The sequence below is a fragment of the Enoplosus armatus genome, chromosome 5 (assembly GCF_043641665.1).
Source record: "Enoplosus armatus isolate fEnoArm2 chromosome 5, fEnoArm2.hap1, whole genome shotgun sequence".
Classification (NCBI taxonomy): domain Eukaryota; kingdom Metazoa; phylum Chordata; class Actinopteri; order Centrarchiformes; family Enoplosidae; genus Enoplosus; species Enoplosus armatus.
In genome coordinates, this window is record NC_092184.1 from 10870955 (window position 1) to 10884932 (window position 13978).

General features: G+C 41.5%; 1 protein-coding gene across 2 annotated transcripts in view; it reads left to right on the forward strand.

Annotated features, from left to right (window-relative positions):
* Positions 1–13978, forward strand: part of dph1 (diphthamide biosynthesis 1) — a 55938-nt gene that overhangs the window by 30368 nt on the left and 11592 nt on the right. For both annotated transcript variants that reach the window (XM_070905806.1, XM_070905807.1), the window contains exons 4-8: positions 3824–3945; positions 7531–7685; positions 9796–9917; positions 12538–12606; positions 13286–13442. In XM_070905806.1, coding sequence (XP_070761907.1) covers positions 3824–3945; positions 7531–7685; positions 9796–9917; positions 12538–12606; positions 13286–13442 — 625 coding nt within the window. The remainder of the gene's footprint in view (positions 1–3823; positions 3946–7530; positions 7686–9795; positions 9918–12537; positions 12607–13285; positions 13443–13978) is intronic.

Consider the following 13978-nt stretch of genomic DNA (forward strand, 5'->3'; position numbering starts at 1 on the left):
ATTCTCCATTCTGCCTTGCCTTTGAACAAGGCACTTAACCCTCTTTCTGTTACAGTGGAGATGATGTGGGATACATGAGCATTTTAGAACTCAAGCCTAAGCATAACGCCCATAGAGCTTTTCAATGCTGTCAAAATCAAATATCGCAATATTGTTTACTCAGTACCTCAATGTAAATGTGATTGATGTGTTATAGTGTTTTGAATAAGATGTATTATACATACAATATAGCCAAGTAGGTAGACTGATTAACTGTTCAAGAAAATTAGTGACAGTAACAATTATATAGAGGACAATCCAGACATAGAAAAGGTTTGATGGAGTTTTGAGGGGAGTTTGGTATGGTGGCTTTGTTTATGTCAGTTTAATTTGGTGCCAGTCAAAACCTTTATAGAACATTTTTAAGAAGGTCTATTTTATTGGCTGGTTTGTCATTATAGCTGACAATTTAAGCTGCAATTAGTTAGCTATACAGCTATATTGATGATATTGATGGTTTAGAATGAAACAAACCATGGCTAGCAATTATTCATATTCTGTACATTAACACATTCACACAAATATGACAATGTACTTCATGGCTACTGTTTCAAACAATAACCAAGTATCAAAATATAGTGCTTCTACACCTTTAAACATGTCTGGGACATGAATGAGATTATTGATTTGTGTCCATTTTACAACTGGTAATCTGCATGCAGAAAAATCCAGAAAAAAGTGTAACTACAGTAAAATGTATCATCCAGCCTTATTGTTTAGCCAGCCCAAATATTATTTTTTGAAATTTTAAGAACAGCATGCAGTTTGTGCATATAAAGGTGTCCGTGTAATGCTTTCTCAAGCTGATAGGCCCAAGAGTAAAGCTGAGTGTCAAAGCGAAAATTACCTGCAAATTCCCACATCTCAAAACGCAGCAAACCTTCATCCTTCAAATCAACGGTTAGTTGATTAGTGTCATCGGCGACAGAATGGCTTTGTGAGTGCTAATGCGATGGTTCGGAGACAGCAGAAGTTTTTCATTCTCTTTGTCTGCTGCAACATCTCCGAGCTGTAAGGCACTGGTGCCAACAAGTTCCTCTTTTATGCCAGCATCAGAAGAAATTCCTGTCAAAGTCAGAAAAGTATATCGTCTCGAGAGGACAGGAGGAGAAGGATTAGTCTGCTTTCATGTCTATGCTGCCATACTAGGACAACAATGGGGCTGAGTGAGATTCTATTTATATAAAACATATCAGCTACTTAACATGTCGATAAACAGTGATACAATCAGCTGGTTCTAAATCCACAATTGTGTGTGTGTGTGTGTGTGTGTGTGTGTGTGTGTGTGTGTGTGTGTGTGTGTGTGTGTGGGTGCGCGTGGGCTCATTCATGCTGGCGTATGTGTATGGATACTGCAGTGTGCTCTTAGACTTGTGTTTGCGGCACACACCAGCGCAGTGGTTTTTATAAGATTCAAATCAGTTGGCAATTTCTCACACATATTGAGCTGTATGCTAAAGAGCTAATTAACAAGGGCTGTTATGGAGTTCACAAGTTTCTCTGACATCTTAATTAGATCTTAATGACATTTCAGCTGAAATAGCTGAACTGAGTACCCTGAGATGAAGCAAAACCAGTGCTGATATACAGAAGGAAGCAGGAAAGCAACTGACACCAGAGACGAGTGCAAGCAGGAAGGAGGGATTGTTGAGGAGATGGAGAGAGGAATAAATGGAAATGAGGAGGCATTGCTGGACATTTGTGCTTTATATGTACCCACCAGTCATATAGTATATCCTGTGTGAGATAGCGTAGCGATAGTGTTAGAAATAGGATTTGATTAACGCTGATTCTCTCTCTGACATTCTTTCACTCTATCTTCCCTCTTTTCCTATCTCCCAGTGGGATATGGGACTATATGTTGCCCAGTAATTACTCTACCCATGTCCCAGTAGCATCACGTCACTTGTGGGCCTCTTAATCATATTCTTAGCATTTATTACCATGAAATTTCAGTGTACTCACTCTTGAAATAACTAGATATGCCCTGCACTGCCAATGGAGATAACGTGATAATGGTATTTCTGGCAGATAGATGGCTGATTAGATACAATAATCTTCTGGAGTGCTGTGTTTTGCATTGTAGATTGTTCTGCATGGTCTGCAGTGCGTTGCAGGGAATAGTCTCTCTTTTTTTCTGGTGGGCAGGCTGTGTATTTTTAGCTGAAAGGTTGATGCACATTTATGCAGCTCAAAACAAAGTCAGCGGACTGCGATGAAAGAACAATGGTCTGCAGTGAATGAACAAACTAGTGCACAAGTCCACAGACCTCCAACTACCTGTGTGATTATTCATTTTTAGGAACCCATAATTACCTTTCTGCTGTCGGCTGCATACGCACGTTTACCCAGTACAAAGAGACACGTCGATAAAATCAAGACCCTGACAAGAGGGAGGATAATTGATACAAATCTTCGAAGGCAAATATTTATTTAGCAGATGAGTTGCTCTGTCTGTGTTTTCCTGGGCTCAGCTGGCCTGCACTGCCCTTCACTTGAGAGCCACCATTAGAGGAGAAGGGACAGGGAAATAAGGAGAGAGAGGGAGAGAGAGAGACAATATAGAAAACTAGGGGGCGATGATGAGGAGTCCAGAGAGAGTGCAAACCAGAGATTACATCAGAGAAAATGAGAGAGGAAAGGCTAAATAGAAACTTTGTCTGAAACCCCTTGCGAGGAGCAGAGCGAGGAATAAACAGAGAGAGTGGATGTGGGTTGAAAGATTGGGCAGCAGGAGACACATTACTAAGAGTCTGTTGGTTGCTACAGATGCTGTTCTGTGTGCAGCCATGTCTGTTTATCACTTCCCTCTTCTCCCCAAGCCCTGTCTCATCTCTATTCTACCCCTTCTGTCTAGCCTAAATCTGTCAGAATACAGCCACAAATACCTGGCAACAACCACCGTTTACAACCACCCCCTCGTCTACCCATCTTTCCTCCCCTACAATGCCTCAAGCTTCTGTTCATTTGTGCTTCCTCCCTGTTACTCTCAGGCTTTATTCATTTTACTTAGCCTTTATGGGTTTACTTAGCATTTTATTTGCCCATAAAGGGCGATAAAATAAAGAGCTTGTTTTTCCGTAGTGCGATCAGCAATTCATTCTAACATATCTGGGTCCACAGATGCCAGTGTAATTTGGTGGTATTCCTCTCAAGAAGGCCATGATTTTTTTTTTCTATTACAGCTGCAAAGTGGAACGTTAGGCCCACATGGTCTGTGCTACGGTCCCACAACCTACTTGTGGCATAAAGCATCTAGTCTGAATAGTTTATTCTCATGCTGCAACACACAAACTGTTGCTGAGGCTGTTTCTCCTGTTCCCAGGCAGATGTGCTGTGAGTCCAGGCCATACGTAGACGAGCCAAGGCCCCTACAAACTCTAATCTGCTTATGTTTACCAGTCCTAGCCCTTATCTCCTACTTCTTCTTCCCTTTGTGAATCCTACTTTCTGTGGCCAGGCTGACTGGTGACCTATTAACCCTCTTCTGGCAGGGCTTTAACTACCAGACAGCTTGTGCCGCACTCGGGCCTTTGGCTGTCGGTCATGAGGATCGGAAGAATAGCAGTGTGTCACCCTGATATGCTGTGAGTCAGTCATTGACTGACAACGATGTCAGATATAGTGTACTCTATCTGTGGATAGGGATTGATCTTACTCAGCTCTCTCATAATCACACCGTGCCCGGCATGCTATGCGTATCGATCGCTATGGTAACGAACAACAGGATGTGCATATGGTCTGTGACTGTGCTGATTAGTGTCTCTGTGTGCGCGTATCCCAGGTTCACGGAGGCAGATACAATTGTGATGGGGGACGTGACGTACGGGGCCTGCTGCTTGGACGACTTCACCGCCCGAGCCCTGGGAGCTGATTTCATGGTGCACTATGGCCACAGTTGTCTCAGTGAGTCTCTTTACCGGTCCGTGTGCATGTTTGTCTGTCTCTCTATCACTCTGTTTGCAGATTTTACCACACAGAAGGAACATGAAGTGTGCAAGCATCAAGGACTTCCGCCTACTGAGAGTGTGCAGCGTGAAAAGAAGTCAGAACGCAGGCAGGCACAGGCACACCGACAGACAAAGCTATCGATCAACGGAAAACGTAACTAGTTAGTGCAGCCTGCCCAGCTCTAGTATGGAAGGCACATCAGACCTTTGGAGCCTGGACATCACATTTACCCGGAAGATCAATGGGGAACATGCATTAGAGCCGTCCTTTGAAAACCTCATGCAGTTCTTGAGGACCTTCACCCTCGCCCCTGCTGTCTGTCTCTTGCAGAACATGGGAGGAAATGCTAAATCAATAGTTTTGATATATCCCTGCCAGAACAACCTCTCCTAAATACCAGAAATGACCAACTGAATTTTAATACACTGAAAAGCTCCCTCTCTGTTGTGTTGTTTTGTACTTTTGTTTTTTTGTTTGTTTGTCATTGTGTGTGTGGAGTGAGTGAACATTCATTATTTGAGATGATATTTGTGGAGGAATTATGTGAGTGCATGCGTGTATGTTTACATAAGAGATAAGATGATTACACATTTCCGTTTACGCTCAGAAGCGCCCAATAAAGGCAAAGATAAAGACACCAAAGATCAATTCTTTGTGGGTGGTGGGAAGTTAGATCAGATATTAATTGATGGAAGAGATTTTCAAAGAGCTTGGATGAACCGTGTGTAAGGATGCCGGTGTGTGTGTGTGTGTGTGTGTGTGTGTGTGTGTGTGTGTGTGTGTGTGTGTGTGTGTGTGTGTGTGTGTGTGTGTGTGTGTGTGTGTGTGTGTTCCTGACCTTCATCACTCAGTCACGAGGACATCATCTGCACTGTATCCCAAGATGTCAGATACCTGTTGGAGATTAAAGCCGCTGTGTTCTGACTGACTCATAGAGAAACTGTCTCTCCTGCTCTCCTTTATTCCCCTTTCATTTCCTCTGCAGTATCTGCTTCTGAATATTGATGCCATCTCATCTTTTGTCATCATAAAGCACCCCCTTCTAGTGCAGGACAATATGGGCAACATCATGAAACCATGTTTTTGTGTGTTTTAAAGTCAAAGTAATATTTGCTGATATGAGGGATGGGAATTGTAGTTAACCTTACTGAGGTTTAAACAACATTTTTGTGAAGCGAATATCTGACTAGTCTGAACAGAAAACACCCAGATAGAAAAGGGAAAAGGACCACTCACTCTGCAAGAGCGAGAGGAAGCACAATAGAGAAACCAAAATTAAACTTATTTTTATTTTCCATACATTTAATTGTGGTTATTTACCAAAAAAAAGAAAAGAAACTGGCAAGACATGGCAGCCTTGCTCAGATAATACCAGGCCAGGTGCCATAGCTGTTAGTATTACTGGACCTCCTTCCACATCACAAGCAGGTCCTCACTATTTTGGTGGCATGACTCATTTTAGAAAAACTTACCCAACGCACCAACTTTAGTTTGAGCTAGTGTTATTGACGTGGACCAGCTTGACAGTTGGGTTTAAATAACAGGCCAGTTCCCATCCATAGACATGTATTACCTGTATGTATTACTTCAGTTGGGGAAAACAATAATGACATTTGAGGATAGATTTGCCCCAAGTGTAAATAGCCTGGACATAGACAGAATCCAGTCACACTACTTTAAACTTCAGGTGCAGTCACAATTCAACAACCATTGCTAATTTCTTTCTGATATCATAGCAATGATAATAATAACAACAACAACAATTTCAGGACACATTGACATGCAGCACTCATTTCAACGCCCTATTTGTAAACTTCAGAGTGTGTGCCATCCAATTTCCTTTATATTGAAAAATTGCAAACAAAACAAACAAAAAATTACAAATAATTATCGGGCCTAAAGTTTTGTTGTTCATCCACAGAACACCTCCATTACCACTTTCCTCTAGTGGTAGGGCCAGCGCAGACAGCAAATGTTGCAGTATAATGGCAGAAAAGTTCAAATCTGATATGACTAAAGTCGTACTGCCACAAAATTAGACATAGATCAGTTCAGGACCATACATTAAAGGTGCCAAGTGATTGCTGTATTGTGCATCGATTGGTAAACAAGCCATTTGTAAATAATTATGTCCAACCTTTTCTTAATTCCACTTGCTATGAATGTACCTGTGTATTTGTTTACATGGACGATAATAGGCAGCTGTTCTGAGTGACCTTATTGCTCTAACACGGAGATGAATAAAACCAGTGATGGCGCAAGTGAGTCCTGTCCATCTCATTGACTCGGGTCTAATTGCAGCGTCTAAGTGCTCTCAGGCTACCATGCTAATGTGAACACAGATCGATGTCACTTTTCTTTGCCCTTTATGTTTTGGGAGTGCCTATAAACAAGCAACAGACAGCTGTTTGTCTCAGTCTGGATTTTTTTTTACTCAACTCCTCCAACCCTTTTAGCGTCATGATATATTTAACTCGTTGGTTTCTCACTCAACATGTGGCCTGCAGCAAAGCTCACCTTTTTAGATCCCTATCCACTTCCTTCCCTTCCATCTCAGCTGAGATGTGAGCCCATTCATCACTTCTGTTGCCAGTTAATTGACAACCCACCCCCCCCAACCCTCAAACACACATCCATACACACACACACACACACACACACAGTATCCTATTACTTTTTCACTTCATCTCTTCCATGCCCTATCTTTTGGAATTTATATAGTACATTATTAAACCGCCTACCCCCAACCACCCATATTGAATTTCAGCGTTTTCCAGCCTACTTTCATAGGAATTTCTCATTCCTCACTCCTGGTTTCCATCCCATCTGCCTGTAATCCTTTGCGAAGATGTGTATCTCACAGCTCTTCGCGTTCTCTCCCAGTCTCCACCCTTCTCCATTCACCCTCTGTTTTATGCCCCCTTGTCATGCTTTGCTCCCTTATCTTGCTCTCAGTGTTGCTTTAATCGAGGCCGTCAAATGAGCTGCACTTGCTCATAAAACATTTGCACCATAATGGGCCATTTGCTTAACCATAACAAAAAAGTCCCCGTGCTCTTGATTTGCAAATTAAATGTAACACAAGAGGAAGAATAATTATGAGGATCAACCCAAATGATAATTCTTCTTTCTTACCGGTGTCCTTTCCCCCTATTTTCTTGGACTCACGCCTACTTTTTCTAACTCAGCACGTCTCTAGCTACCTCTCCTAGGCCCGGGTGCGTAGTAAATGGCCTGTGAAATTAATGGCATTAATAGTAATCGCATGTGTCCCTCTCCTTCCTTAAATAATTGAGGCCTTTGCATCATTTCCTGCATATGCTGGAGATTCACACTGAATGAGTTTCAGTTGTATCACACGGGCGCCTACTGCGAGCTATATATATATGCATGTGCTGTGTTCCCATATAGCTGTATCGCTGACCATGTGCTGTGTGTTAATGTTTGAGGAACCATCAATAGTGTATATACCACAGGCTTACCTGACATAACAGAGTAAATTATTCATCTGTCTTTCGTTTTCTCTTTGTCTCTCTGCAGTCCCCATAGACTCCACAGCAGGTATTAAGATGCTGTATGTGTTTGTGGATATCCAGATGGACAATGCACACTTCCTGGACACGGTCAAGTTTAACTTCTCTCCTGGACAGTCTCTGGCAATCGTCAGCACCATTCAGTTTGTGGCAGCACTGCAGGTGATTAAGCACTGGGGCTGTCTGATTTTGTGTGTATGTGGGTGAGTCCATTTTTGTGTCCGAGAGAGCTGACGTAGAGTGATTCTGTATTTTCTATTTAACCCAAGTATTTTTGTATGTACAGTACACGCACATACATACTTCTGTGCATTTGTACAGTATACCTTTTCTGGTTCCTGGCTTTTATGAACAAGCTCGCACTCCACACTTAAGCTCAGTTCAAGTGTGGGTTTGAGAAATCCAGCAGCAGTTATTTTGGATTTGAAAGGTGGAATGAACTCGGAAGGCCTCGCGGTTCAGCGTCGTGCTCATCTCTGCTCTTTACATAAGCAGTGGCAGCAGCTATAGTATTAAGCTTTTTTCCGCTGCCTCTCTGTTCTTTAATGCATTCTGCTGCTTCCATTTGATGTGTTGAACCAACACCACTCTGGGCCTTCACTAATGTAACCACTGTTATTTTTAAACAACGCTCTGCCCCTGTGGCTCATATTATATGTTGGTGTTTGTGTGCATATGTCTCTGTGTTTGCAGTTGTGTATTGTATGCATGTGTGCCTCCATCTCACTCATGTCTTATGGTGTGTAGGCTTGTTGAGGTCACACAGTATGGGCGGGAGAAGCTGGGAGTTCACCCGTATTCCCTGTGGACCGCCTTAAATTAGCCTTAAATCGTTCAATTTGTGCCTCCACCTCCAAGCACACCAACTTTTTTTTCTTTCGCTGTAATTGTTTGTTCTCTCATCTTCTCACTTTGCTTAAATGAATGTAGGTAGGTGAGTTGATTTTTCTTGAGTATTAGCGCTCTTTTCAATATTCATTTCCCTTGTTAATGTGTTGATATTCTTCTAATCTTTATCTTTTTATTGTGATAATTTGTTAGTATGACATGCCATATGGTAGACACACACTTTCACTTTTTTAATCATGAGTGGCCACACTGGGAGTTCAATCTCTGGGAGAATTAGTGTGATGCGTGACCCATTCAGCATCACTTTAGGGGCACATTTTCAGTGTAATCTTTTCTGACCTTTCTCATTCTTTGTGTCTCTGTCAATCCTTCATCCTTTGACGAATACTTCCTCTTTTTTCCTTCTGCGCTTATTCCTTATCATGTTTCAATTGCATCCATTTTCTGTGTCTTCTGTCTCTGTTGTTATCTATTATTTAACACAAAGAAAAAAGGAGGGGAGCTGTCAAATGTAGTGAGAAAATTGTATATGCTATATGCTAAATATGTGTATTTATCTCCTCACTCTTTCTTTTTTCTCACAAATACAGGCACTCAATGGCAACACAAACACAAAAAAGGCTTGGATCAGCAACTACTCTGGATTAATTTCAAGCTTGGCGCATCAAGATGTTTATGAAAAAGCAGGAAGTGACAGCATAACATAAACCTTAAATACAAAACAATAATGGGATGCTTTCACTATCCATAAAGAGTACTGTACATGTGATCCTCTAACATAAGGACATATTGAACACAAACAATTTACAATATTTGGAGGGGAAGACATACTGAAACACATAATAATCTGGAGGTAGCCCACTGAATAATCCAAAAATTTAATTGAATGAATATCAAGTGAGCGTAATACGGACTGACCAGGTGAAAATACACAATATACAAAAATATATACAAATATATTACAAAAAGATTAAATGTGTGGTTTAGATTAAACAAGACGGGTCTAATTCCTCATTAAGCTCATTCTTCATGCCATTGAGTGTCTGTATTTGTGCACATATTTAGCATATTCCATTTTCTAATTTTCCTGCGTTTGATTGCCCCCCTCCTTTTTAATTTTTTTAAATTTAATCATTGACCTGTTTTGGAAGCCTTTTCTACTGTTTCCAGTGGATATCTATTATTTCCCTTACTTCTTCTCTGTACCTCTCTTAAAACTGGACGTGATCTGTTTGGCCATCAACTTCTAATGATGTGTACAAGTCATCTAAGAGTTACTGTTAGACTCTACCTCATAAGTCTCTTTTCGGAGAACCACTCAAAACCTAGGGCTGCTCCAAAACAAGGGAAAGGGTTAAGGGTGAGCTGGTCAAAACATGTGAATCTCTAACTATCTTTCCTTCTCCCTCCCTCTATGCTGCAGGCTGTGAGTGCAGTGCTCAAGCCCGAGTATGATGTGTTAGTCCCACAGTGTCGACCTCTGTCACCCGGAGAAATTTTGGGCTGTACCTCCCCTCGCTTGGACCGCCATGTCAATGCCATAATGTAAGAAACCTCCCTCTCCTGTCTCCCACCTCACAGTTTCAGCCCAGATCCTGTCCTTTCTTCCTGTTAGTTAGCAGAGATATCCAGATAATCAAAGCCATCCTGCCTTGACTTATCCAACACCCCCCTCACAGCTACCATAATTACCCCTGCCATTGCCATGCCCACCCATGTGACACGAGGAATAATCAGTATGACATCACACCAGACTTAGCTAGCTGTGACAACTAGCTATGGCTGTGTGCTTCTGATCAGGCTTCTATTATATCCAGCCAGAAACAGCCAGATGCTGATCCAGAACGGCGAGGCTAAAAATACCTTCACACTGTGCAAAGCATTGAATTGTCAAGCCAGACAGACATGGCCACCTTTGGCTGTTTCAAACCAATCACAACACATCCACATGCTCACCAATTTTCCACATTGTAAAGAATTGTTTTCACAAAGTGTGACACCTACTGTGGCCAGTTCGTGGTGAGAAGCGATAAACTGTGCAACATGTCACCATTTGCCTTTAAATTATTTTCAGCTTATGTGATTGCCTGTTTTAAGTTCTTATTACCTCTTTCATTTCCTCCAAATGGGAAAAAAGATGATGAATCCAGTAGGTAGCTGCATGTGTCCTAAAAGACTAGCTTTTCAGTGTTTTTACATAAACGCTGTGCATGTGAGACTTGTCAAAGTGATGCTTATCCTCCCTGTACTGCAGGGAGGATAAGCATCACTGGCAAAGTAACAGATCAGGCAACAAACAACACCTCCGCAGCCACTTTGTGTCTATACACCTTGTGCAGCTCTACAGTAGAGAGAATCCTATGCTTTGTGGTGCACGGTGAGATAAAGTAATTCCCCCGGTATAATTATGTCTAGGTGCATCACCCAGTATGTCTGATCCACACACATCTAGTGTTAGTCCACGTGATTATAACCTCCCAGTGCATGAGATTAAAATGGCTATACAATGACAAGCTTTGCTATATGCATAAGCCAGGCCCTATGGGAGACAAAAGCTGTGTGTGTGTGTGTGTGTGTGTGTGAGAAAGAAGTGGAAGGGTTAGGGTGTGCTTCACCTACTAAACCAATGTTCGTTGTCTTTGATGTGTGAGTTGGGGTGTGTAGGGGTGTGATGGGAGAGAGAATCTATTAGGCTGCTCTCTCTCTCTCTCTCTCTCTCTCTCTCTCTCTCTCTCTCTCCACACATACACATTTAATACAATATAGTATGCTGTGACAGCTGTATCCAAAGTTTAATCACTGAGTAATAATTTCCCTCTATTAACAAGCTTCCTTTTACCTCAATTAATTACTATTAAGGTATTGACACAATTGATTATCTACTATCTCCAAAAAAAAAAAGCAGCACAGACCAAGCTCTTACCAGTGCATGGTTTTGTTCATCACCTTTTAATAGTACAATAAATTCATATTCAACATTAACATTTAACACATCTTATTACCTTAATTAGGAATGAGTGGCGGTCCTCCAAAAAGTGTTAGTTGTAATTGCTTTTTACCTAAGCTTTGAGCCATTTGGGCATTATAGAGAATGAGTAGTGGTGTATTAGTCTTTGAGGCCTGTCTTGAAGCTGTCTCATTTCTATAATACAGAAAAGTATTTTTATAAGCTGAAAAGAGCTTTTCTACTCTAGCTCTTGCTCATAATAGAACTTTATGAAGATGTGAATGTGAAGATACAGTGTTGCATAACGCAAAGACGCATGGCATTACCATTATAGGGAGAGCACCTACAAAGAACAATAGGGTATGAATGGAAGGGCTGTGATCGTATGGAAAGTTGACACCAGCCTTTAAAAGCTACAGAGAGCTGAGGACTGTGGCTGAAGTGCAGCAGGCTTATTGTTGGGAACATAATTATATGAGGGCCTTGGACGTTGCTAAGCAAAGAGAAGCAGTGCAACTGAGGCTCTGCTCGAGTTCATTTTGTGTTGTTGTTCATTGATATTTGTGACACACACACACTTATAAATACAGTCTTGCCTAGACGTGTCTCCTGGTAGCCTATATGGCAAACCACCCACAGCCTGTTCCAAGCTGCTCTAAAAGCTGACCAATTAGTGGGTTTAATTGCATGTCCTGTCCCAGTAGGCCTACTGAGACTGTACTGTAATGAGTAGGGGTACTGACCTGAGCCCCCTCACACTAACAGCGGGATTCTTCTCAGCTTGAACCTGACAGGGAGGGTTACATGAGACTGTTCTGCCTGACCTTGTGTTTTCAGGCACCTACATGCCGCTGTGTACTTATGGTTTGTGAACTCTCCCTCCGCTCGGGCTCTGTTGAATCCCCAGCAGCAGACCCTGGGTTAATTGGAGGGGCTTGCATTCTCTGTAAACAGCATGCTCCAATCGTTGGGGTCATGTTCCCGGACAGCAAAGATGGGCAGACCCCCCCACCCAAGCTTCAGGACCTCTGCCTGGGAACACTTTGGTCTTCTGTTAATAGGCTAGAGGATTGGATTTAGCTGGTGGAGAGGATAGGAGAACAATAGGCCAGTATTTATTTTGATTGCACATTGAATTTTGATTGTCTACAGGGGGTTTCCTTTCCACAATTTTTTTTCTTCACATCTAACAATGAAATGATTGGTGTTTTTCTATAGTTATTTGGGAGATGGAAGATTTCACCTGGAGTCAATCATGATCGCAAACCCAGATATCCCTGCCTACAGGTATTGTGAAACAAAGTGGCACCATTTTTCATTTCTCTGTTATTTATATACGGACATCATCTGCAAAATGTTTATAGTAGTCAATTAGCATTACAGCTCTGATGTTATTCACACAATTTGAAAGCAACCGAAATGCTATTAAGTAATCTCACTGCAAAAGTTGGAGAGAAGTAAGCTATTTTTCAAATATATATGTGAAAACATATGTGATCACCTATTAAGAGACTTTTTACTAGTTTTATGCATAGAAATGGTATTTTATAATGCTATTCTAATTAAAGAATCCCTTGCAGTCACGATCACTCATCTTATTGCAGTGTCATGATCTGAGGTCTTGTTTGTATGCAAAGTGAAATTGTGTTGTTATAGACATATGCACTGCCGCACAGATCACAGGTCTCTCTCATAAACAAGATTCTAATCTCAAGTGAACTCCTCGTACCAGAGGAAAGGAGATTAGATGCTCAGAAATACCTCAATTTTTCCTAAGATACACTAACTCCTGTCATACTTGATGGCTTTTCATGATTGGATTTTCTCATCTTTTCTTGCATTTCTGTCCTCAAGATAGACACCTGAACAATAGATGGTAATGTGTATAATATGGTTTGTCTGTTTATGCATACATTCCATTCACCTCTATGTTTCTTTGCCTTTTTCTGTCTGTGTTTGTGCATAGATATGACCCCTACAGTAAGGTGTTCTCCAGGGAGTACTATGACCACGAGGCCATGCGTGCCTTAAGGCTCCAGGCTATTGACAAGGCTCGATTGGCCCAGAGATGGGGCCTGATCTTGGGCACACTAGGCCGGCAGGGCAGCCCTAAAGTCCTGGAGGTGAGTGTCTGCAGTCTACATGTCCTGAGGCCACTTGGTGCAATGGCTTGTAATATTTATCAGTGTGAGTTTGTCTGACAAGGGATTTGGTAACATGAAGTACTGATAGGACAAGCAGTCTTCACACTTGTTATTTCACATTTAGGATAATGCAGCCAAACAGCCATAGAAAGTCCTGTCCTTGATCCTGCTGTTGGCCTCAAGGTTGGCTGTGAATCGAGTTTTACTGCTAGGAAGTGAAAATGAGAAATAATCCATAATAAATACATATTTAAAAGCTTTAAAAATACTGTACAAAATCCAAACTATTGACATTGTCTTTTTTCATAACACAATCCCAGTAAATGAAGACTTTCTGCCACTGACAATCTGCCACTCAAAATTGATGCTCATGTTGTTATCGAGCAAATTCCCAAACAGAATTCAAAAGATTAAATATGATAATCCTGGGAAACGTATTCATAGATACTATGTGTGTGCAAGCTCTTGCTGGTCCATTAGTTGCAGACAGATAAGTGAGAAACTCTTTACAAGTA